The sequence below is a fragment of the Carcharodon carcharias genome, chromosome 1 (assembly GCF_017639515.1).
Source record: "Carcharodon carcharias isolate sCarCar2 chromosome 1, sCarCar2.pri, whole genome shotgun sequence".
Classification (NCBI taxonomy): Eukaryota; Metazoa; Chordata; class Chondrichthyes; order Lamniformes; family Lamnidae; genus Carcharodon; species Carcharodon carcharias.
In genome coordinates, this window is record NC_054467.1 from 14,708,492 (window position 1) to 14,735,559 (window position 27,068).

Sequence of the window (27,068 nt, forward strand, 5' to 3'; positions counted from 1 at the left end):
GCAGAAGATTATTTAAATGGAGAGAGACTACAGAATGCTGCAGTATAGAGGGGTCTGGGTGTCCTTAGACCCAAATCTCTGCTCCCTGGATTCTATTGCAAACTAAGTCCACTCACCAGTCACTCCTGTCCTTGGAAACATAAATTGGTTCCTAGTGCTGCAACATCTGCAATTTAAAATTCCTATCTTTGTGTTTAAAATCCCTTCAAGGCCTCTTCACTTCTAATCCACGTAACATCCTCCAGCCTTAAATCACCCTTATACTTTTCGTACCTCCAACTCTGGCCTCTTACGCGTTTCTCATCCTCGCTTTGTTCTATCTTTGTCCTATCATTCAACTGCCTGGGAGCCATGTATGGGGGATTCCCCCCAAAGCTCTCCATGCCCCCTTCCTCTAGTGAGACCCCTGAAACCTGCCTCTTTGACCAAGCTTTTGCTCACACCTCCCATGGGCTTGGCATCATTTTACCCTGATTACACTTTTGTGAGGCACTGTGGGACCTTGCTCAATGCTGCAGGTAGGTGCTGTATAGCTGCAAGTTGTTGTAAGCCTGACCACTATTGTTGAGTCATCAATAAGAAAAACAACTCGGATTTATGTGGCACCTTTAACGTAATAAAACATCCCAAGGCACTTCACAGGAGCATTATAAAATAACATGGAGCAGCGAATCAGATCGGGAGATATTAGACTAGATGACCAAAAGTTTGGTTAAAGAGGAAGGTTTTAAGATGCATCTTAAAGGTAGAAAATGAAGTAGTGAGGCAGAGAGCTTTAGAGAGGGAATTTCAGTGCTTAGAACCCACAGAGTTTCCTAGGTAGGGATTTAATACAGGAGCAGAAATTCTTCGAGAATAATAATTTGCATTTATATAAGATCTTTAACTTGGAAAACATTCCAAGTTGCTTCACAGAAGCATAAAAAGGCTAAAAAACATTGACACGGAGCCAAAGAAGGAGACATTAGGAGGGATGACTAAAAGCTTGGTCAGACACATGGGTCTTAAGAAGGGTCTTAATTGACAGGAGACTTAGAGAGATTTAAAGAGCAAATTCCAAAGAATTGGGCTAGACAGCTGAAGGCATGGGCCATCAATGGTGGAGAAAAGGGAGGTGGGGTGGGGGGAGGGTGGGGATGCATAACAGGCCGGAATTCACGGAACGCTGAGTTCATGGAAAGCTGTAGGGCTGGAAGAGGACAAAGGGATGGGGAGGGGCAGGGCAATGAAAGCTTTTAAATAAAAGGGCAGGAATTTTAGATATGAAATGTTGACGAGCCAATGTATTACATAGGTCTGGATTTTCCATTCCTGCCAGTTCCTGAGTGTCAATGGACTTTTTGCTGGTCCGCCAAATTTTACCATGGAAAATCCCAGCCATAATGCTTTCAGCTCAGAAACTGGCCATTCGACCCAACAGATCTATGCTGGTGTTTGTGCTTCACACAAGCCTCCTCCCATCTTACTTCATCTCACCCTATCAATGTATTTTTATTCAGTTCTCCATCATGTGTTATGATACTGTTAGGGACCATTAACATTTAAAGAAAAATCCAATTGCTCATTTTCATCAATAGAACTACACCACAAGATTTCACTTTTTCAACAAAACACAAACTTTATTGTATATAAAAGAATTAAAGAAAACAAGCATTATTAACTTAACAATATTGTTTCTAGCTACATATGTTATGTACCCAGGTTTATTTCTTACTCCCCCCAAAGAATTCTCTTATAAGACATATCAATCTTAAAGTTATTTACTTCTTTAGGAACACTCATAAGTATGTCACAGTCCTCTGGAGAATTCTCCTCCGCTCCAGCTATTCTCAGATGTAAAACTTTCATTTTCCCACTCTTAACTGTGGATGCCTCAGTCCCTTGTTCTGATTACTTTTAAATATTTCCAAGCTAAATCTGATGGTTGTTTTCTTTGCCACAAGACTGTGAGGACCACTGTAGATTCTTCCACTTGTTTCAAACAAGCAATCTTCCAGCTTCTGTTCCCTCACAAAGTTCAAACTGAGATTAAGCCTCACCCCCATTCCACAAGTTAGTTTTTTTTTTACTCTGCTTACAGTGCAGGCCTATCTAACTGTCATCTACTTTGGCTATCTTCTGTCAGAGAGCTGCAAACCACATGAGGTCCAAACTGCAACTAATGCTCTCAGCAAACACCCAGGTAATGTGAAACCAGACAACCTTCTTAAGCTCCACCGATCTCCAAGATGATGTAGTCTGCTCTTGGTTGTCCTGAAACCGACCTTTAGATTAATTATCCTCATTTACAATTTCTTCTTTGATCTGATAAAGGAAATTGGTTTTACAATCTTTCAGGTTCACTAAATGCTTGTAAATTAATTTAGCTCGACCTCCCAAAACAAAATATCTCTCTGGGCTATCCTTGTTCTTAGAAGTATTGCAGACATCACTTCTCCAGCTTTTTAGCTAAGTGAGCCCACCTGCTGTTTTATGATCTTATCTTTCTAGCTGTTAATCTTAAGGCAACATACACCTTTTAAGTGTAATAGACTTCAAGCTTGCTTTAATTGCATTTATCCCATTTTCTACAGTTAAATATTAATTCCTAAAATTACAAAGCTACATGCTAAAACTAAAAGGTATATCCTAAAGCACTTGACTTATGAACTAGATACTCGCAACAACTATATTTCCTTTAATGACATCCGTACTTTTGCCTCAACAGATCAGCTTTATCCGAACTATTCAACTATGCTAATGAAGAAAGTGAGGAATTAATCATTTCCCCTGAAGATCCTGATACTGTGGATAAGCGATGAGATCACTTACCATCACAGTGAATATTTGTGTGTGTCGAACTGAACAAAGTTGATGGTGTCAGAAACTGCGTGTAGCTCACTCAGGTAAAAGGGCATCACCCTATTGTCCAAAAACCATTCTTCTTCAGAGTTATCCACAGGAAGTTGCATTGAATCACTTCCTGTGGTAGACAAAAAGTTCTTTTGCAACTATTTCTTCCATTTTCTATTATTTCATAAATCCGTGTGCAATCAGACATATACGTTGGTGACAACATATTAAAATTAAAAAAAAGCCCAACACTTTTGTGTGATTTTTGTAAATAGGGTGCCCATTTCCAAGGCAGGAACCCTTCCTGAGGAACAGACCTGAGAGGCACACACCTTGACAATGTCCCACTGTACACTATTTCCTGTCAACTTTCAATAAGAAACTCCTTTCTGGTTGGACACTGAAACAGTATTGTTACAATTAATTGTGATCCTTCAGCTTATCCACACTGACAGATTGGTAGGGTGCTCATGTTTCATTGGAGCAGCCACTTTTCAATACATTGGCCACGTTTCAATGGAGTAGCCATGATCCAAAGGCACTTTTTTGTGCAGCCCTACAGATTTTGGATCGAAGCCAATCCATTTAAATGGCTGTTGCTAACATAGTTTAGGGAGGATATGGGGGAGCTGTCACACCTACAGCTTGGCATTGAAGTTTGCTCCCTGCCAGGTTGGAACTCACCATCCCATGGTGACACAATCATCGCAGATCATTGCTGTGGGATAAGGGAGGTGCAACACTGCACTAAACCTCCTTATGTGGAACACAACCATGCTGCCCCAGTCCGCTGAATCAAGTTCAGTGTTTCTAGGCATTCTAATGCTCCTTCAAGGTGTTAGATACAATGGGCGACCTTCAATCTTAGTTTAGCAACGAGAAGACCTTGGCCTGGCAATTGGTTACAGCCCGTTTTCAGGCACATTTCCAGTGGAGCACAGACAGTGGCGCACTGCAACTGGGAAGTCACGCAATAGTCAATGGGCTGAATTTTACCAGCCGCTGGGTGGCGGGAACAGAATCGGGGGTTGGAGGGGTGGGCAGTAAAATAGTGAGAAACTGTTATGGGACCGTTGCTGTACCACTGCTGGTGAATTGTCATTCTTTGCATAATTAAAGTCCCAGTTAAGGGCCATTTCACAATGTTGCCAATATTTTCCTGATGATGGAGTGACGTTGGCTTCATAGAAGGGGCATTCCTGGGGCAAGCTGGGAAGTGGCAGGGGGTGGGGGGAGAGCGGAAAAACAAAAAGTGCTGGAAAAACTCAGCAGGTCTGACAGCATCTGTGGAGAGAGAAACAGAGTTAACGTTTCGAGTCCATATGGCTCTTCTTCAGAGCTAAAGGGATGCAGAAATGTGGTGAAATAGATACTGTTTAAGGGGAGGGGGGGGTGGAATAAGTGAAGCTGGATAGAAGGCCAGCCATAGGTGGAGGCAGAGGAGAGATTGCAAAAGATGTCATAAACAAAAGGTCAAAAGGCTTTTAATAGTGGTGGTACTGGCAAAGGAGGTGTTAATGGTGACATTAAGAGTGGAAAGCAGAATGTGATAATGGGAGGACCAGGATGCACACACTGGAAAGTGACAGGTGGCCCTAGTGGGGGTGGGATGGAGAGAGGGGATGGTGGTGGGAAAAAAAGGTCGAAAATAGGCTAAAAGCTGGGGACAAAACAATGAATAAAAATGGAAATAAAATTTAAAAATAATAATAATGATAATAAGTGGGGAAAAAATAAAAATTAAATAAATAAAAATGAATATAGGAAAAAAGGGGATCAAAAAGGGGTAGGGATAGAGGAGAGAGTTCATGACCTAAAGTTGTTGAACTCAATATTCAGTCCAGAAGGCTGTAAAGTGCCTAGTTGGAAGATGAGGTGCTGTTCCTCCAGTTTGCGTTGAGCTTCACTGGAACAATGCAGCAGACCAAGGACAGACATGTGGGCATGAGAGCAGGGTGGAGTGTTGAAATGGCAAGCGACAGGGAGGTCTGGGTAATGCTTGCAGACAGACCGAAGGTGTTCTGCAAAGCGATCACCCAGTCTGTGTTTGGTCTCTCTAATGTAGAGGAAACTGCATTGGGAGCAGCGAATGCAGTAGACTAAATTGAGGCAAGTGCAAGTGAAATGCTGCTTCAGTTGAAAGGAGTGTTTGGGCCCTTGGATGGTGAGGAGTGGGGAAGTAAAGGGGCAGGTGTTGCACCTTCTGCGGTTGCATGGGAAGGTGCCGTGGGAGGGGGTTGAGGCGTTGGGAATGATGGAGGGGTGGACAGTCCCAGAGGGAATGGTCCCCATGGAATGTCGACAGGGGGGTGAAGCGGAGACGCATTTGGTGGTGGCATCATGCTGGAGTTGGCGGAACTGGCGGAGGATGATCCTTTGAATGTGGAGGCTGGTGGGGTGATAAGTGAGGACAAGGGGGACCCTATCATGGCTCTGGGAGGGAGGAGAAGGCGTGAGGGCGGATGCGCGGGAGATGGGCCAGACACGGTTGAGGGCCCTGTCAACCACCGTGGGTGGGAAACCTCGGTTAAGGAAGGGAGGAAGAAGGAAGGAGGGAAGTGGCGGGGGGGCATTGGAGTTGCAGAATTCCTGGGCAGAATATTTCCTCCCATGGGCAGGCGTGTGCCCGACCGGAATAGGAGTGAAATAGTGCGCGATGATGTTGGGCAAGTGTCCCAATGTCATCGCGCACTCTCACGATCTTTTGGGCGGCCGGTGTGGGACAAGAGCCGCCAGCGCACCCGCCGACAATTAAGAGGCCTATTAAGAGAGGCCTTAATCAATTAATTAAGTTGAAGTTTTCGCTGCCCGTCCAACCTTTTGGCTGGCAGGCGGGCAAATAGGCCAGGTGGTCTTCGCATTTTTAATGAAACCTCAGCCACGGGCAGGAGCCTCGTGGTATCCAACCTGCCACAGCAGCACCCACCTCCCCCAGTGCCATTGTTGAGGCCCCTGATGCCAGCCATAAGGATGGTGGATTCCCTGATGACCAAATAGGAGGCCGCCTGTGGAAGAATCGCTGAGCCAGTCCCGTTGCCAGCGAGTGCAGGTTCAGGACCTGCTTTTTGCCTCGACATTAGGGTCCTAAGTCCACAGTAAAATTCAGCCGAATGCCTTACAAATGGGAAATGCACGGGGAACCATCGACACTAAGATAAACCAATAGATTAACCAAATTTTAAATTTCTGAACGATCTATTGGTGGGGTTTGGTTTGCTGAAGTCAGGTTATAGGTCATAAGCATGTGATCCAATACAGTACCAAGCTGTTCATCTCATCGTTTTTCATAGAAAGAAGACCAAGTCTGTCCCTGCTCCACACACTTGACACCCAACGTATCACACGGGGCCTCACATCCACACACACAAAAAAAAAATCTTCACGGAGTACAAACAAGACCCTGTTCTCTTCAAATCAGTTTCTGACAGTGGGGGAAAGAAAATAAGGTTACGCTGTCTGGAGACCTCTGAAATGGTTGCTACAGATTACTGCTCTCGTCCACTGTCTTGTGATCTGTTTGCAGGCTTCAGGCTAGCGTCACAAACTTAAAATTAACTGGCCAGTGAGCAGAGTGTGAGCTGCTTCAGAGAAGACAGCAACAAAGCAGCTGATTCAATCTTAAAACAAAAAAGATACCATTACAACAACAATTGGAGCCATTCACCCAGGAAACAATGAACCTTTGATTTTAGTCTGGAAGCAGTCGAGGCAACTGAACAACAATTACACACATACCAACTTCAACAGAGGAGTGCACAAAACGACCAGGAAAAGAGTGCTCCAACGGCAAGCATCCTACATTGTCTACACCTCACAGATGTCCAAAGAATTCCTGCTCAGCAAGCACTCTCCCAAAACATGTAACCATTACCTGGCAAAACAAATGATCCCATTTCCGTATTTACCCGAAAATGACCTTAACCCAGAGGTGGCTCATCAGGTGGAAGAAAGAAAGAGCTTGCATTTATATAGTGCCTTTCCAGGGACTTAGGCCACCTCAAAGTGCATTGCAGCCAATAAAGCACTTTTGAAGTGTAGCTGTGTAATGTAGAAACCGCAGCAGCTCAATTTGTGTACAGCAAGCTCCCACAAAACAAGAACGGAATAATGACCAGATTAACCTGATTTTTCAGATGCTGATTGAGGGCTAATTATTGGCCACAATGTGGGGGAGAATTCCCCTGCTCTACTTCAAAATAGTACATGAAATTTTTCTACACCCACCCAAGAGGACAAACGGGGCCTCAGTTTCATACCTCAGCTGAAAGCAAGGTAACCTTTCTCACAGTGTAGCTCCCCTTGTACAGCCTAGATTCAAGTCTTGGGATTGGGATTTGAATCCATTATGTGCTGAGTGAGAAGTAAAGAGTGCTGACAGCTGAGCTATGACCAACATCAGATGCTAGCAATGAGGCCTTGTCAGGCTGGCATTGGCTGTGGAATCGGCAAGCGTGAGAACAAACTATTTCTGCTTTAGAAAATTCCATGTGTTCAGCTGCAACCTGCATCTAAAAAGCATTTTTTTTCAGATTTTTGAAGCTTCTCCTTGGGTGACTGTAGCCTCCGTTCCTGCTTTGTGATGTGTGCCATCAAAGGTATTAGGGCTTGCGTAAAGGCCCCGGTGCTATAATGACAAGACGGAACTTATGGAACAGTGTGTGCCTCACCTGCCAAAAAGATCACCAGGGGTCACTAGGCCCATGGTCCCAACAAGAAAGCACGGAATCAAGGTGCACACCTAATAAGATGAAAGCCTGGGCCTTTTTTGGTCTAAAAGGAGGACAGCTTATGGGCGAGTATTTTCAGTGAGAAGTACTCTCCCCTACTTGTATAACACTAATCAAGTATACAATCCAGTGCACTGTAATTTCCAGGGACAGAATATTGCGCTCGTGGAAAGGGTACACATCCGACCCGAGCGAATGTAAAATGACGCGTGATGATGTCAGGTGAGCGTCCTGATGTCATCATGCCCTCGATATTTTGGTTGGCGGGCGCACACAGCAGTCAGCAGCGCGCCCGTCGACAATTAACAGGCCTATTAAGGCCATTGAAGTTCTAACGAAATGAGCTTTTCCACTGCCCGTCCAGCCTTGCGCTCGGCAAGCAGGTGAAAAGGCCAAACGGCCACTGGGTTTTTTGCGAGACCTTATCCAGGGGCAGGATGTGGTTTCATTCAGTGATTAAAAAAAAAAAATTTCAAACTAAATTGTAACACATCCCTGCTCATGTGACAAGAGTCTGTGTCACATGAGTTGGGACATGTTTCTATACTTATGGAAATGTATTTATTTATTCAATAAAAGCTTTAGGAAAGCTCATCCCGCTCGTGGATGAGGTTTCCTGGCCGTTTCGCATGCCCCGCCCAACCTTAAGGATGGACAATTACATTAACTACTTCCTTAATGGCCTTAATAGGCCATTTACCTATCGGTGGGCACGCAGCCGAATCTGGCACGCGCCCACCGAACAAAATATCGCCAGGCTGTGCGATGACATTGGGACACTTGCCCCCGCACACCAACTGGAGTGGCAGCAGGATATTTGACTGCAGCAACCATCACAGTCCAAATTTGTCTTCACTTTTACCATACACCAAGGGTCAGTCATTTCCCTCTTCTAAACTCAGGCTATTAGTGTTTTAAAGCCACAGAGAGTGCACAACACAGGTTCACCATGATCATAACAGAGGCGTGGAACCATTGCCATGGGGACTAATTTTGGATAGCAGAGCTAAGCAAAGAATTTATGAAGCATTGTGACACAGTGAGTGGCAAAAGCCTATTTCTGCAGGGGCTGGATAATCAGTGATGAGGTGTCATCAATTTAAAATAGTCACTAGGCAAGTGAGGAGAGGGATTGAGAGCATTTTTTTTTCTACACAGAGGTTACCTACAGCATGGAATTGTTATCATTCATGGGATGTGGACATCACTAGCTAGGCCAGCATTTATTGCTTATTCAGGGGGCATTTGTGAGTGAACCACATTGCTGTGGGTCTGGAGTCACATGTAGGCCAGACCAGGTAAGGACACCAGGTTTCCTTCCCTAAAGGGGCCAGATGGGTTTTTACAACAATCGGCAATGGTTTCATGGTTATCAGACTTTTAACTCCAGATTTTTTTTTTATCATTGAGTTCAAATTTCACCATCGGCCATGGTGGGATTCAAACCCAGGTCCCCAGAGTATTACCCTGGGTCTCTGGGAATACAAGCTCAGTGACAATACCATTATGCCACTGCCTCCCCTTGGTCTTTGCCATAGGAAATGGTTGTGGCAAAGGCCATTGCTGCTATTGTTGGAAAACTGGGTAAATAGGGATACGGGGGAGAAAGTAAAGGAATTAGCTTTGGATGGCTCTAACAAAGCCCTGTCATAAACAGGAAGCATGGTCTCCTTCTGTGCTGTTTCACTGTTCCAATGCTTCTAAGGCACTGAGGCTACCTCGGCCACCTTTAGCTGTTCTCAGCTGCCTTCGTGCTAACAGCATGGGAAATATCGGAACAGGAGGCCATTCAGCCCCTTGAGCCTGATCTGAATCTCAACTTTGCATTTGCTCTGTAATGTTTGATACCTTTACCTAACAAAAAAACAATCGATCTCAGCCTTCAAAATTTCAATTGATGCAACATCCCTTCTTTGGGGGGGGTGGGGTGAGGGAAGGGAACCGGGGTGGTGGGGGGGTGGGGGGAGGGAAGGGGACAGGGGAGTAGGATTGGGGAGGGGGAAGTCCCAGTTTTCCACTGCCATTTGTGTGAAAACTGATTTCACTTCTGAATTGAGAAAAAAATACATTTATTTATGCCTTTCACAACTTTGGGACATCCCAAAGCTCATTATGGCCAAGAAAGTACTTTTGAAGTGTAGGTAATTTGTGTACATCACACAGCCATAAACAGAAATGTGGTAAATGATCAGAAAATCTGTTTCACTGCTGACTGTTGAGGGATAAATATTGACCCTTTACATCCACCTGAGGGGGCAGGTAGTGCCTTGGCTTAACGTTTCATTCAAGAGGCAGAACAGCACTCCCTCAGTGCTGCACAGAAGTGTCAGTCTACCCAGGTCTCTGGTGTGCAACTTAAACCCATAACCTTCCAGCTGACAGGTAAGAGGGCTACCAATGAGACTGCCAGTAGCTTAGTTACTGACCACTGTAACCAAGGAATCCACATGCAAGTTTTCCCACAATTATCGGGGCTATGGAAGTAACATGAGGAGAAGTATTACATGCTGCAGCACAGATGCAAAGTTATTCAGAAAACCAATACCAATCTTTACCAAATAGTCCCACATGATACTAGATACAGGAGCACGCAAATCAAAGGTAGAAGTAATGAGGCAACCTGGAACACACAGGATCAGTGTTTGCGCTTAACTGTTTACCTGAAGGTAGGCTTCAACAGACCCTTACCCCACCCACAGTCAGCCGCAAGAGGCACCACCATGACCAATGAGGTACACAATACCCTGGTGTTCGAATCAGCTTTGTCTTCATAAATGAGCTGTCACCAGCACCACTGCTCGTGAGAGAGCCCTCATTTATGCCAGGTAAGCGCTCATGGAAAACAATGTTCCGGCTGGGGTTTGGGGAAGGATTTTCTTCCTCTCTAATTTTGACTTCCTTTTACAGTTACCCTTCCTCCCGCACCTCATGTTATGGCTGATAAAGACCTTCATGCCAGGTGGTCTCAGAAGCATCGGCAGGCATTAAGGTGGTGAGGGGTGTGCGGGGGAGGAGTAAAAATATTCAGGCATTGACAGAATGTGAGTTCAAACTCAATGCCTTGACACTCTTCATACTGAAGCGGATAAAGGCAATGCAGCTGTAAGGGATGCAGGAATGGCAAAGTGTTTTGACTATCTGATAAAGGTCTGAAGCGGTGAAGCCAAATGCAAGAGGCACCAAGGCAGATAACAGGAACGGGAAAGGATAGGACTTAACATTTACCTAGTGGCTTTCATGACCTCGAGATGCGCCTAAGCATTTTACACTGAGATGACCACTCTACGCTTCTTCAAAATAGAGTCATGGGGCAGAATAATACAGGTGGGAAGATTGGGGGGGTGGGGTGGGGGGCAGGAAGGAGGGAGGGGGCGGGAAGGGGGGGAGGGTGCCCCCTTGGAAACCACGTCGGCATGGAGCCGTTATGCTCCACGCCAAACTGCCCCACTGCCATAAAGCGCTGCGGGACAGTAATGAGGCCCGAGCAGGATTTTTGCCCCAAGGAAGTCCCGCCCACTGGAGCTGCTGGCCAATCCGATTTGGCCAGCGGCTGCGTCACTCCCGGCAGCCCCAGGAGGGCATCAGGGGCCGTTGCCGGGACTGGCGAAGGAAACAAAGAATTAAGGTTCATGGATCCCCGGAGCAGGTAAGTCAGGAGTCTTGGGCCGGGAGGGTTTGGGTAGGTTAGGTAGAGGGCGGGGGGGGGTGGGGGGGTCGTAGTTAGGGTTTAAGCGGGGGAGCGGGTAGGAAGGGAGCAGAGGGTTCGACCTAACGAGGGGACAAAGGGCAGCCTCCAAAGTGCGACTTCCCCCTTCCTTCCAGCCCTTTAAACATTTAAGTTTAAAAATCAAGCTTCCTGCTCCAGCCAAGCTGCCCACACCAAACATATTATGGCGTGGGCAGCATATTATCAGGGTCAACACGTTTGATAACAAGCCCAATTGACCCTTAATTGGTCATTTTAATATGGCAGGCGGGCTACCAATTTCGGCATTCACCCACTCCTCTGTATTATTGGGGAGATCTCGGGGATGGTTAGGAAAATGATGGGATGGGCACCCACACCATTTTGCGTGCCCCCCACAGGAGACATGCCCACTGGGGGGGACACGTAAAATTCAGCCCATAGGATCTTTAACCATCGCCTGCAGGGCAGACGGGAGCTGGGTTTAATGTTTCAATCGGAAAACGGCACCTCCAACAGTGCAGTGCTCCCTTCATGCTGCGTTGTCGAATCAGCCCAGATTACATGTTCAAGTCTCTGGAGTGGGGCTCAAACCCACAACCTTCTGACAGAAGTGGGAATTCTTAAAGGGAGGTGCAGGTGCTCCAAAGTGGTCACTTAAAAATAAAAAAAATAAAGACTTACGTTTACACAGCACTTTTCACTACTGCTGGGTGTCTCAAAGCACTTTACAGCCAATTAAGTATTCTTTCTTTGATGTAGAATCACTATTACAAAGAAGGAAACACAACAGCCACTTTGTGCTTGGCAAACTCCCTCAGAACAGCAAAGTGATGATGACCACACAATCTGCTCTTTGTGATGTTGATTAAGGACATTTGGCCCTTCGAGCCTGCTCCACCATCCAATATGATCATGGCTGATCCTCTACCTCAGTACCATACTCCTACTCTCTCCCCATACCCCTGGGGAAATTTTTTGTTTGTTTAATTGTTCACAACTGGATGTAGTAGTACTTAGACCTGTTAGTGGCAGGAATCACTTAGCTCTCTCTTTCATCATATGCTGCTTAGCATGAGGAATAGCTCACCTGCTTTTTGAGAAATACTTCCCATGGGACCCTTTACATCTACTGACACAGGCTGACAGGGCTTCAATTTAATACCTCATCTGAAAGACAACACCTCTGACAGTGCAGTGCTCTCTCGGTACTACACTTGATTTTTGTACTCAAGCCCTGGAGCGGGACTTGAACGTGGAACCATGTGATTCAGAGGTGAACATTGTGCTGACTGAGCCACAGAATAAGCTGCTGAATGCAAGTGTTTAAAATGGACTCTGAATATTAAACAACTATTCAGGAATGCTTGGCAATATTGATTTACAACTTACATCTAACGTCACACTGGATTTTTATTTCCATCCTTTTCATTCTGCTAGTGCATAGGAAAGGCATGCAGGAAAATGTTGGTGTACACGCAACACTTTCTTAAAAGGCCGATAACCGTCCTGGGAGCCTTGAGGTTTTGTAGCGAGAAAAAGCCAGAATACAAAGGCAAGACGCAGAGAGTGGGGAAGCATTAAGCAGGATATGCACCACTCTGGGATAGCTTTGGACGCATCTGACTGGTAGAACTGCGACAGCTGTGGATAGAGGACAGGATCAGGAGCTTTGCAAGCAACCACAGGCATGTGTGAAAAAAAAACTCGACTAATGAGTGCCCACATCTGAGCCTCCTCTGCAGAGGCCCCACAGCTGAAGTCTGGCCAAGTGAAGGCAAGCCTGAACAAGGTGTAATCCAACAGTGAAGCCTGCAGAATCAAAATCACAATTACAGCTCTTCCAGCTGTGGTTAAGCTTCAAACGAAACAGCGACACGAAAAAGATTCCAGCAGACAAGTGGGGGGGGGGGGGGGATTGGCGGGAGGGGTGCGGAATCTAGTGCTAATCCACAATTGCTGCAGCTGTCTCTTTCTATAGGATGTCACGGGATAATTATTTTACCCCACAACAAGTAAAGACGCTCCCTTTCCAGCAAGCATTTTCGCAATGAGCGTAAAAGAGCATCTTCTCGACTGGGTTAATTCTGTGTATGCTGCTGGCAGTGAGGGAACAAAGATAAGGAGGCTACACCGTTTACCAAATGATCAAGGTTCAATGTCTTTTGGTGTCCACCTTGTACTTTAAAAGTGTCAGCTTTTCATCCCTCCTGCTGGGGATGACTTACCTCTGGGGTCCAGACCCACAAGTGTTTCCGGACCCTCAGCCTAGCAGCTGTTTGGCAGGTGTGAACACAGACAGTGTCAGCAGGCAATTCCACTGTGAGTGGGTGGGTGAGTGGGTGGGTGGGGGAGAGCATTGGCCAAGCCTGAGCCTGCCTGTACTGGAGGCCCCACAAATACAACTACTTTCCAACAGACTAGACAGCAATCAGAAGCATCGTGGGGGGGCTGGGGGCTGATCATTTCCCTTCCAGCAGACCTCGAAACAAGCTCATGACAACCATTACTCTCCTAACGGCTGGGACGAAGAGGTGAACAGGGCGATTTGGGCCAACTAGATTTAACCCCAGGGCTGCAGCACTTAACCACACTCCCCACCCCAGCAGAAAGTGAACACATTAGTGGAGAGGCACATAATAGCCGGCCCTGAAATTCTGAGTTCAATCGAGAGGCATGTGTCAGGTCATACTAAGTATCGTTCTTCAGATCAGTGGGTGTGTAAACACCAAGCTTCCTGTTTGCTTGAAACAGTCTACCTGAGATGTTGCTAACCACTCGCCTGTTTGTTTACATGTGCAGGAACTCTGAGATAGCAGCGCTGGCTGAGAGGCGGGCAAGATTCAGGTCTGCCTAAGTTAAAAAGCCTCGTCTGCTCCAGAGCCGAGCTTGTCGGCTCATCAAACCTGGCAACAATCTAAAGATCATTTAGGTGTGCCCACGAGCATTTAAAAAAAAAGAAAAATCAAGGAGAGCATGGCCCAAATTGTCTGTCTGACAAGAGACATGATAAAGGTCAAAATGTTGTATCTCATGAAATATTTTCCAATGTGGTTTACAACACAGGAGGCTAGTCAGCCTGTCACGTTCATGCCAGCTCTCGGTAAGAGCGTTTCAGACAGTCCCACTTGCCGGTCTTTCCTCCAAAGCCCTGCAACTTTGCTTTCCCCTTCAGGTGATTATCCAGTTCCTTTTTGAACGCCATGTTTGAATCTGCCTCCACCACCCTCACAGGCAGTGCGTTCAAGATCACAACCACTCGCTGCGTGGAAAAGGTTTCTCCCCCTTTGGTCACCTCTGGTTATTTTGCTACTCACTTATTGAAATAAAGTCGGCCTCCCACAGTTTTACGTACCGGGTATAAGACCAAATCCAGTTACCTCCACCACGTGGACTGCAGCGGTTCAAGAAGGCAGCTCACCACCATCTTCTCAAGGGCAATTGGGGATGGGCAACAAACACTGGCCTAGCCAGTGAAAGAATCTAAAATAAGTTGCATTGGATTGCGAGGGTGGAGGAATATTTGGAATAGAAATAAACTCAGCGGGGGTACAAAATGGATGGCAACAAATTCACTTCCCCACATCCTGTCCATCTGCTCTTTCCATTGGCGTCAAAGGGAAGGATGTGAAACAGGCAGTCAGTTCATGGTCGCAGTGTTATCAGCCAAGGCAAATTGCTCCCCAAAAATGAACAACCCTCAGTATTAATTTCATACATCTACATTCCTAATGGAAACAGTCTAAGAGGGCAGCCTGAAGTAATTATATTTCAACGCCATTGAAGATCGGACACGTGGCAAAATCATGAAGAATGCTCAACCTACAAGGAAAGTAACTTACGCTATTTACCGAGAGCTGGTTTGCTTTACTTGCGGAAACCACTAACTATCTTGAATTAATTTCTATTCACTCAGCGAATTAAAGCCCAGATTCCAGTGCCAATTCTTATCATTCTCTTCTCATCTGAAAGCCAGGGAATAGCATGCAATGCTTCAGAGCAATAGGAATCAGGTTTGGGATTCCAAAACATGTCTCTATGGTCTAAGGCGGGAGACGTATTAACAAAAAGGAACCAAAAGGGAATCAAATCAGTCTGGGTACTCTTTACGGATAGTTATGGAGTAGTACTGGGAAAGGCTTGAGGGAGAATGACATGGGAGAAAAGGCATGGAGAAAAACTGAAGCATGCAAAAAAAAATCATGTGTTGGGGTAAAATGTCCAGGAAAATGATACTTGACAAAAACCTTGTTGATAACACATGGGAGAAGGAAGAATCAAAACACAGGAAAATAAAAGAGGGAAGAAAAAAGGTAACAGAAAGGCACAATAAACACAGTAAACATCTTTCTTCCAAAATGTTATACTGTGGTAATGGATACATGAAAATAAATGCTGAAGTGTAACCCCTGTGACATTCAAACAACGGCCCTCAGCCAGTCCATGAATGAGCAGCCTGGACATCAGTCGACAGGAACAAGCATCACCCACATCGGCTATTTTCCACAGATGTACAGCTACAAAAGCCACCTCTCCATGATCGTTTTGCTATGCACTTTGATTCCTGATGTTAATGGGGCAACAACTTCAATGGATAGCACAATGTGCATTTGTTCAGGAATTTTCAAAGGAGAACTGTGTGGCTTTGAAGGGTGAAGCGCTCAGTGAGGAAAAGGGACTGGATTCTTTCTCCGCTTTTAATACAAGAAATCCTTAGTTCTGAAACAAGTTAGCAAAGAAATTGGTGCATTCAACTGCTCTTTGGTCCAACTCTGGCTATCAGAAAACTATTCTACCTTAAGCAGTGCACCTTCTTCCGACAAGAGCAGTTTTCAAAGTCCTTTGTCATCCCCTGTACCCACCCAATCTCTCTGCACTATTCCCTGCCCTGGACAAGGATCCAGGTTATTGTGATGCCCTCCCTGGTCAAATAGTCCACCTGGATTCAACACCTGGACTCACAGCTGGATGAGAAGGGTTAAAGTCTATCCTGATCCAGCTGCCGGAATATTCAGAGACAAAAGACAGGGTTGAGCTCGGAAATATCAACTGATGTATAGTTTTACAAACTCCTTTCTGAACACTAATCAGCATTAGAGATTTAAATAATGTTGGCTAATTTTATGGCAGTGAGATTGCGTGCAGTGGACTGAAGAAAAGGCCATTATGCTCCGACTAAGACCTGTTTTTTTAATGAGTTATTTCACTTTTTTCTCATCTCGCCTGCTAATCTTTTCCTAAACGTGAACAAATAACCCTCTCATGCGTAAATTACAAAGTTGGGATTGTCCGATGTGGTGCATTATTGCAATTGCTGCACATGGTGAATTCTGGATCTCACCTTGTGGGGGCTTTTTTCACAGGTGCTCTACAACTGCGAGTTCTCTCTATTGATTTGCTCCCACTAACACCCATTTCACACAGGTACACACTTGCAAAGTTAGGAAATGGCATTTGCTGTGGGGAAAAGGAAGTCAAAAGGGGCTAGTGAAAACACAGCACGGAAGTTCTCTTGATGGTGCAGCAAGGAAAAGGTCCACCCTCTGTAACACAAGGGGGCTCCTTGCCCCAATCCCTGCTTTCTATCGAATTATGCCAGTGTTCCTGACCTGGGGAGGACAGGAATCCATGAACTCATGCTCCCAGCCATCACTCTATAGTGGAAACTATGCCAAGGTGGACATGAACAGGATCAGACTTGGCTGAGATGCCCTCTGTAGCAGCTTGTTTACATCTAATGTCAAAACAAAGGCCATCTTATGTCTTGGCATTAAATTTTACAGGATTGGTTGGGTGTCATTTTCCACTAGACAGGGCTAGCCTATATCACGCACCAGGGATGAGTGGTACCTGATTAAGAAAGGAAATTATTGGCAATTCTCCTCTCAACAGGAGTGATTAGAAATCTGTTGAAATTTCTAAAAGCCCTTTCGCTGCATACTAATAGCATGAATCAAACTAAACCTCCCTTTTCTTGACAACAAGGATACAAGGGTAATATCCATTATAAAAGTTGGAAGCTACATGAAGTTGGGTTTGCTTTTGAGAAATGCAGTCGTTAACGATCGGTTGCATTTTTCAGTTGGTGACATTTATACCCCAATAGTATGGCGATGGTTTTAGAGTTTATGGCAAATACAGGCCCTGGGGAGCCTTTGTGAGCTCTAGTTGTAGCATTGCACTCATGTTGGCCACTTGATTGAGCTTCTTGTTACCAATCCCAAATGATTCTGTTTTTAGGGTTGTAAATTCTGTCATACCAGCATCCATGTTTGATGCGTTCAGCTCCCACCATCTCTTTGGCAGTACCTATCTGTGAAGTCCTTCTCCAACCCCACAACCCTCCGAGATCTCTACATCCCCCAATTCTAGTCGCTTCTTCTTTTTGACTTCTCTGTCTGAAGGCAGGACAGGCCCACAGCACCATGACTTCCGCCATGGATAGGGCAAGGAGACAGGTCCCGAATCCACCCCTACCGGAGCGGGGATTCAAACTCCGTGCCACTGGCAACAATCTGATCCATACCAGCTGTCCAGCCAATTAGTTCACCACCCTACCCCACCACCCCACACATGCATGTTGTAGTTCTGCAGCTATGGATAGTGATGGTAGAGGCTTCATTTAAGAACCGTAGAAAGATTATGGTGCAGAAAGAAGCCATTCAGCCCATGTACTGACCAAAAAGAGCAAAAGGAAACTAGCCGCTCATTTTCATCCCACTTTCCAGTACCTGGTCCGTAGCTTTGCAGGTTACAGCACTTCAGATACAGATCCAGGTACCTTTTAAATAAGTTGAGCATTTCAGCCTCAACCACCAACTTAGGCAGTGAATTCCAGATGTCCATCTGAATGAAAAAGTTTTTCCTCTTGTCCCCTCTAATCCTTCTACCAATCACCTTAAATCTATGCCCCCTGGTAATTGACCCCTCAGCTGGGGAAACAAGTCTTTCCTGTCTACCCTATCTAGGCCCCTCATAATTTTGTACACCTCACTTAGGCTCCTCTGTTCTAAGGAAAACAACCTCAGCCTATCCAATCTCTTCTCATAGCTGCAATTGTCAAGCCCTGGCAACATTCTGAAAGCTGGTATGCAGATACAGCAGGTAATAAGGAAGGCAAATGGAATTTTGGCATTTATTGCTAAAGGAATAGAGTGTAAAAATAGGGAAGTGTTGTTGCAACTGTACAAGGCATTGGTGAGACCGCACCTGGAGTACTGTGCACAGTGTTGGTCCCTTTACTTGAGGAAGGACGTAGTTGCACTGGAGGCGGTTCAGAGGAGGTTCACTAGATTGATTCCAGAGATGCGGGGCTTGTTTTATAAGGAGCGATTGAGCAGTTTAGGCCCATACTTGCTAGAGTTTAGAAGGATGAGAGGAGATCTAATTGAGGTATATAGGATGCTAAAGGGGATAGACAAAGTAGACATGGAGTGGATGTTTCCCCTTCTGGGGCATTCTAGTATGAGAGGCCATAGTTTTAGGCTAAGGGGTGATAGATTTAAATCAGAGATGGGGAGGAATTACTTTTCTCAAAGGGTCGTGAATCTGTGGAATTCACTACCTCAGAGTGCAGTGGATGCCAGGCACTGAATAAATTTAAGAAGGAGATAGACAGATTTTTAATTAGTAATGGGTTGAAAGGTTATGGGGAGAGGGCGGGAAATTGGAGTTGAGGCCGAAATGAGATCAGCCATGATCATATTGAATGATGGGGCAGGCTCGAGGGTCTGAATTGCCTACTCCTGCTCCTAGTTCTTTTGTTCCTATTCTTGTAAATCTCCTCTGCACTTTCTCCAGCGCAATTTTGTCCTTCCTATAATGTGGTGACCAGATCTGTACACAAAATTCCAGCTGTGGCCTTACCAGCATTTTATATAGTTCCATCATTACATCCCTACTTTCGTATTCAATACCTCACCCAATAACAGAAAGCATTCCATATGCTTTCTTGACCACCTTGTCCACCTGTCCTGCCATCTTCAAGGACTTGTGGACATGCACTCCAAGGTCTCTCGCTTCCTCAACCCCTCTCAATAACTACCTGTTTATTGAGTATTCCCTTGCTTTGTTTGCCCTCCCCAAACGCATTACCGCACACTGTTCCAGATTAAATTCTATTTGTCGCTTCTCCGCCCACTCAACCAAACCATTGGTATCATTCTGGAGTCGATTGCTATCCTTTTCACTATCAACTACATGGTCATTTTTTGGTGTCATCTGCAAATTTGCCAACCATGCTTCCCACATTTAAGTCTAAACCATTAATATATACAACAAACAGCATGGGCCCCAACACTGAGCCCTGTGGAACACCACTGGAAACCGTTTTCCATTTGCAAAAACATCCATCCACCATTACCCTTTGTTTCCTGTCACTGAGCCAATTTTGGATCCAACCTGCCACCTTCCCCTGTATCCCATGCGATCTCACTTTCCTGACCAGTCTGCCATGTAGAACCTTGTCAAATGCCTTACTGAAATCCATGTAGACATCATCCACTGCACTACCCTCATCAATTCTCCTTGTTACTTGCTCAAAAAATTCTATTAAGTTAGTAAGCTACGATCTTCTCCTAACAAAACCATGCTGACTATCCCTGATTAATCTATGTCTTTCTAAGGGACGGTTTATCCTGTCTCTCAGAATTGTTTCCAATAATTTTCCCATCATCGAAGTCAGACTGACCAGCCTATAATTTTTCTGGCCCATCCCTCGCACCCTTTTTAAATAATGCTACAACGTTCGCAGACCTCCAGTCCTCTGGGACTTCACCTGTATCTAGTGAGGATTGGAAAATGATCCTCAGAGAATCTGCTATTTCCTTCCTTCAACAGCGCTGGATACAATCCATCCGGCCCTGCTGATTTATCCACCTTCAAGGGTGCTAGTCCCTTCAGAACGTCTCTCTCATTATGCTGATTGTATGTAATATTTCACACTCCTCCTCTTTAACTAGAATGTCTGTATCATTCCTCTCCTTAGTGAAGACAGCGACAAAGTACTCATTGAGAACCCTACCCAGCATCAATGCACAAGTTACCATGTACATCTCTGATGGGCCCTATCTTTTCCTTAGTTATTCTCTTGTTCTTAATTCACTGGTGAAACATCTTAGGATTTTATTTGATTTTACCTGCCAATATTTTTTTCGTATCCTCTCTTTGCTTTCCTAATTTCCATTTTTACTTCACGCCTGTACTTTCTATACTCCTCTAGGCTTTTTAGAGTATTGTAACTATCATAAGCTTTTTCTGCTTTATCTTGGCTTATATGCTTCTGGATAACCAAGGGCCCTAGATTTGGCAGTATCACCCTTTTTCTTTGTGGGGACATGTCTACACTGTGCCTGCAGAACCTCGCCTTTGAATGCCTCCCACTGATTTGACAGTTTTTCCTTCTAACAGCTGTATCCAGTTCACACTCGCCAGCTCACCTCTCAGCCTTGTAAAATTTGTCTTCCCAATTTAGAACTTCTATTCCTGTTCTATCTTTGTCCTTTTCCATAATGATGGTAATTGTAATTATATTATGGTCACTATCTCCAAAATGGTCCCCCACTGCCACTTCATCCACTTGCCCAGCTTCGTTTTCTAAGACTAAATCTAGAATTGCTCCCCATCTTGTTGGGCTTAAGTGGTGGCTAAAAAAATTCTCTTCAATGCAGTTCAAGAATTTTGTGCCCATTGTGCCCTTCACACTGTCCATATCCTAATTAATATTAGGGTAGATGAAGTCCACAACGGTTACTGCCCTATTGCTTTTGCACTCAGAAATATGTCTACATATTTGCTCTTCTAACTCCCTTCCACTATTTTGGGGTCTATAGTACACTCCTAGCAGTGTGGCTGCCCCTTTTTTATTCCTGAGTTCAACCCATATGGCCTTATTTGATGCTTTATTTAGTATATCATCCCTCCTCACTGTTGTGATTGATTCTTTAACCAATAATGCTGCACCTCCACCTTTTTTAATCCTCCCCTCTATCCTGCCTAAAAACTCTATATCCAGGGATGTTGAGCTGCCATTTTTACCCCTCCATAAGCCAAGTTTCCATTATAGCCCTGCTATCATGTTGCCATGTGTCTATCTGTGCCCTCAGCTCATCGGCTTTATTTACTATGCTCCTTGCATTTACATATATACCTTTTAACACTGCCAAATTCCTGTGCTGTACGCTTTTTAACCTGTGCTGCTTCCATCTTTCAGAGTCACTCACTAATTCTCCATCTCCCGCTCCCTGCTCTGAATTTGCCCTCACGTTCCCAACCCCCTGCCAATTTAGTTTAACCCCCCTCCCCCATCCCAACAGCACTAGCAGATCGCCCTGCGAGGATATTTGTCCCTGTCCTGTGCAGGTGTAGACCATCTGACTTGTACAGATCCCACCTCCCCCAGAATCAGTCTCATTGCCTCAGAAATCTGATGCCCTCCCTCCTACACCAGCTTTCCAGCCACATGTTTATTCGCTCAATTCTCCTATTTCTATACTTGCTTGCACATGGGACGGGGAGTAATCCTGAGATTACTGCTTTAGAGGTCCTGCTTTTCAATCTCCTTTCTAGCTCCCTAAGGTCTGCTTTCAGGACTTCATCCTCTTCCCTACCTATTAGTACCGATGTGGAACACAACCTCTGGTTGATCACCCTCCCCAAGCAGAATGTCCTGCAGCTGCTCCATGACATCCTTGACCCTGGTACCAGGGAGGCAACATACCATCTTGGAGTCACGTCTATGGCCACAGAAATGCTTGTCTGTTCCCCTAACTAATGAATCCCCCATTACTATTGCTCTTCCCCTTTCCTTTCTTCCTTCCTGTACAGCAGAGCTGCCTGTGATGCCACAAACGTAGCTCTGCCTGCACTCCTCTGAAGAACCAACACCCTCATTGGTATCCGAAACAGAAAACTGATTGGTGAGCGGGACCCCAGGGGACTCCTGTGCTACCTGGCTAATTTTCTTGGACTGCCTGGCGATCACCCATTCCTTTTCTGCCTACAGACCCCAAAGCTGTGGTGTGACCACCTGTCTGAATACGCTATCCACATGGCTCTCAGCCTCACGGATGTGCCACAGTGACTCCAGCCACTGCTGGAGCTCTGAAACCCAGAGCTCAAGGTTCTGTAGCTGGCGACACTTCCTGTTCATGTGGTTGTCTAGGACACTGGTAGCGTCCACAACTTCCCACATATTACAGGACACACATTCCACATGACCTAGCTGTCCTGCCATGGCTTCAATTTACTTCCCTTGCGTTAACTTTATTTTACTTTGGCTTAGTTATCCAACTTTATTTTACCTGGCCTCGACTTAACTTTACTTTCCTATTGCTTGTGTTTCTTACTTAAATGCAAGTAGCCCCTATTTTTAAAAATAATGCATTTTTCTAATTCTCAGCTACTTGATGACACTCCCTGGCCACAGTTTCTCACCAACCAATGAGCTTATGTTTCTCAGGTGATATTAGGTGCTGGGTATTGCTGATTGCCTGTCTTAGTGTCCTCCTCTCACACTCCCCTCTAGGTGCTGTTGACTGCCTAGCTCAGGGTCCTCCTCTTCTTTTCTTTCCATGCTGACTAGGAATGTCTCCCGCTCTTACTGCCTGCCATTGGTTTGTATAGTAAGGATGTACAGGTTGATACTCGACCTGTTTGGCCAGGTTATGAACGCACCTTCCTTGGCCAAGTCCTGGGGTGGAGCTTGAACCTGGAGCTTCTAGCTCAGAGGCAGGGATACTATCCACCATGCCACCTCCTTTCTAGTCTCTTACCTATACTCAATTTGCATCACACTGTTGCAATAAGCCTTTATGAGATAGCAGCATGCCATCATAAGAAGGGAAGTGTAGTAAAGCCTTCAAGCTTTTCTGCGCAGTCAGCACTCTGTGATTTCAACACTCTCCAAACACTGCAGCTTCACTGCAGTCTGGCCAAAATGGCTAGGGGAAGTTTCATGCCATGTAGCACGATCTAAGGCTTTTCACCATGTTGTACTTGTACTTACTCTTGCGGCCACACTGTTTGGCCACTGCTGAAGACCCATGTCATGTCTTCATAATGATACAAAGTCACCAATCACTGATTGGCAAAGGGTCGGAGTGGCGGCGGGGTGAGTGGATATTGTGTAAAGATGCTATGGGTTCATTTACTTAAACTAGGCACATGGGAACATTTATTCAAGGGCAAAAAACTTGAAGACATCAGAGCTGTGCTGTGTTCTGCTCACAGGCAAGAATGAAACTGAGACTGGATCACCTGACACACTTCCCTTCCAGTGATAGCATGCTGCTATCCCTTAAAGGCACATTACAACATACACCACTGTTAGCGGCTGCACTTTCAGCTCTTATTGCTCTTATAAGCACTGGAATTCCCTCCCTGAAACCCTTCGCCTCTCCACCCCCTTTAAGCTTTTCCTCAAAACCTACTTTACAGACTAAACTGTTAGTCATCCACCCCCACCTCCCTCATATTTCCTTTCTGGCCTGGTGTCAATTTTTTTGTCTGATTCTGTTTCTGAGAAGCACCAAAGATGTAGCTGTGACCTCCAAACATTAGGGGGAGGGATTTTCTGCTTGGTGTCCAGGCGCACGCCTGTCACGCTCGAGCATGAAATAGCACGGGGTATTTCAGTCAGCTGGTGCGCGGGCGAGTCAGCAGCGCACCCGCCAATAATTAAGAGGCCTCTTCAGGCCATTAATCGATGAATGAAGCTGTATTTTTGGCTGCCCTTCCAATGTTATGGTTGGCGGATGGTCGAATTGACCACCCGGCCTTTGGACTTTTGAGGAAATTTCAACCCTCATCCATGAGGTTGAGGTTTCCGTAATTAGACAAAAAAAATAAATAAAAATGTTTTGATGTAATTTTTTATTACGTTTATGTTCCTGCGAGTGAGTCCTGTGTGGGGACACTTTTTTTTCCAGATTTTCAAGGTCTTTATTTCTGATGTTAAAATTCTTCAGCTCCCTGAGACAGCTCTCCGCCTTCAGGGAGGTTTCAGCGCGTGCTCCCCCCCGTGCCCGCACTGATGACAGCGATCGTCCTCCTCTCACCCCCCACCCCGGAATGCACTGAGGCTCTTAGCCCTTGTTTCTCGCTGGCTAGGCCGTCAATTGGCCAGCCGGCGTGAAATCGTGGTCGAGGGCCAATCGCAGGCAGGGGAATGTTTCCCAGCACCACCCCCACCACCGCCCCCCCCCATCCCCCCAACCCACGACCTCAAAATCCTGCCCTAGGGAACAATTAGCAGCACCCAGACAAGAGCAGCCAGCATAAATGTCGGGGAGTGATTGGTAATCTGGATTTAATGGCATTCCAAAATTAAAATGTTAATTATTTCATCTAAATGTTAATTTAAAGGAAAAAGATCAAACTTTTTAAAATTTAAATCATGTAAGCAGGCCAAATCAAACTATCATTCTTAATGGAAATATATAGGGTCTGGATTTTTAAACGCAAGAATGTCTACAGGTGCTGAAGTGAATAATTTCACCTCAATTGGAATTAGAAGGAGCTAACTCCAGCACGCACAACAATGCTGTTAACAACTCGGAAAAAAAGTGTCTTTAAAGCTTCTTGTAACTCAGCCTCAAACATTGGTTTGTGTGTAAAACACTACAGAACACAAAAGCGTCAGGTTAAAATAAACTCAGTGCTTGACAAGAAACGCTTTGCAGCTTCATGCCGCTCTGTGCCCAACCAATGCGGACACACTGGGCATGTACAATGACATTTTGAAAAGCAGCTTGTACAAAAAGACTTGAAACACGTGTCTGCAGCTTCCCAAAGCACCAGAGAAAACAAACAGAAGTGTTGATGGCTGTGTTATCTATTCAGAGCTGCCTGTATTCTGTGAATGCAGAGGTTCGCTGCCTGTTAAGATCAGTCCACACCTTCCTAGAAGTGCACCTCAGCGGTGCTGCTACCACAGCGGGTAACGTTTGCTGGCCTGCAGCGATGGAGGCTGTGGTCATTGGACTGTGAGTTAAGACGACTTTATCAGCTGTCTAATCTAACTGTAAACACACAAGTGCACTGCTGTCTGACTTTAACAGGCCCACCAACACGTCAGCAGCTTCTAGTTCTCATCTTCCCTGCACACAAGACTAGCAATGTTGCAACAGCGAAATAATCAGTTTTCCCTCTCCAAGCCAGTGCCCACCACCCCCAGCCCACCTCCCTAACCTGGTGTCTCACTGACACATGATAAGCAGCAGGGGCAAGGTATTTAGAGACTTAAGATTTGCCTGCTGCTGGTTTCTATTGAACCGCATTGCAAGTTGTAAGTGAAATTTATGTATGGCAGCAAAACAAGCATTTTGCACACTTTTCAGACATGCATCAAAATAAAAACTGAGCATTGTTATCACTGGCTTACTGGGATTTTTTAAAAAAATAACTAAAATTCCAGGTGCTTTGTTTGAGGGGACAGCAAGCAAATTGCAAAGACTCAGAAAACGAGAGGAGAAAAATAAACAGGGGGAATCCAGAGCAGGTGCCAAGTAGGAGGAGATATCTATATTACTAAACTCTATGTTACAGTCTGCATGGGGCATGAATAAAGAAACAAAGATATCTGCCCGTGCTAATACAGGGAGGCGAGTTGCTTACTGCTACAGGGAACTAATTCCACTAATCCTAAATCCACCGCAGCTACTGGGATCTGCATACATTTGCCACAGTAGGAGGAGAGCGGTGTGCCAACTATTAGACATGTCAGAAGAGCAGTAATGTTTTGAGAAAATAGCATTTAACTGACACCTACATGCTCAGTTTAAAATCTTAACAAAGGCAAAACAAAAACACCACAATGGTTCAGATTTGATTCTTTGGCTGATTCAAATCCTTTTGCCAATCCCTGCTCTGCTCTGCTCTGGTCTGGTCAGAAGGAATAGCCTTGGACAATCTGTTTTAAAACTGTTGGCAGACACGTTACAGAGGCACAAGACAAATGAAATAAAATGGGGGCTGAATCAAAGAAAGAGCTATTAGGAGGGGCTGTCCAAAAGGTTGGTTATAGGGATGGGCTTTGTAAGGAGGCGGAGGTGGTAAAGGTTTTAGTGAGGAACTTTCAGGCAGCTGATGCCGTTGGCGAGATATTGATCGGCTGGTGGGGTCGGAGTGGGGGGAGGGGGAAGCACAATTGAGACAATGTGGATCGCCAATGATTGTCATCTCCTGACCAGTGCAAACAGGCAATAAATCACCACAATGCCAGTTAGAGTTATGTTACAGTCAGGGTAAAACTAATGCATTCATTATAATGCCTTTTCCAATGAGACATTAACCAGGACCCTGTCCACTCTCTCAGGCGGGCACGGAAGATCTCATGATGCTATTTCAAGAAAGGCAGGGTGGGTTCTTCCAGTGTCCTGACCAACAGTTTTCCCTCAAACAACACAAGATCATTACCTTAATGAAATGTGTGCAAGCTTGCTGTGTGCAAATTGACTGCTTTCCAACAATATAGCAGGGAATATGCTTTAGATGTACTTCATTGGTTGGAAAGTGCCTTGGATGTCCTGAGGTTGTGAAAGGCACTATATAAATGCAAGTTATTATTTTCTTTATAAATGTGATGTGAAGACAAAAAAGCTGATAACCTCGCCAGGCATCTTACAGAACAGCTCCAAAAGCTTGAATATATATAACACCTCTAACATAGAAAAATGTCCCAAGATGTGACCCAGTTGGTCATCAAAGCTGAGAAGTCAAAGTGCAACCAAAACCTGTCAGAGAGGTAGGTTTCAAGGAGGTTTTTTGGGCAGGGGGAACATAGAAAGGCAGAGGAGTTTAAGGAAAGAGTTACAGTGGAGAGTGGA

General features: G+C 45.3%; 1 protein-coding gene across 10 annotated transcripts in view; it reads right to left on the reverse strand.

Annotated features, from left to right (window-relative positions):
* The window catches only part of lef1 (lymphoid enhancer-binding factor 1), a 171,503-nt gene that overhangs the window by 26,921 nt on the left and 117,514 nt on the right, over nt 1–27,068 (reverse strand). For 3 of the 10 annotated variants that reach the window (XM_041198290.1, XM_041198308.1, XM_041198282.1), the window contains exon 10: nt 2,812–2,962. The exons of 6 other annotated variants lie outside the window; for them this stretch is intronic. In XM_041198290.1, coding sequence (XP_041054224.1) covers nt 2,814–2,962 — 149 coding nt within the window. In that variant the 3' untranslated portion in view covers nt 2,812–2,813. Of the gene's footprint in view, nt 1–1,687; nt 2,305–2,811; nt 2,963–27,068 lie in introns of those variants that run through there. One more of the 10 variants, XM_041198299.1, reaches the window with a different exon arrangement.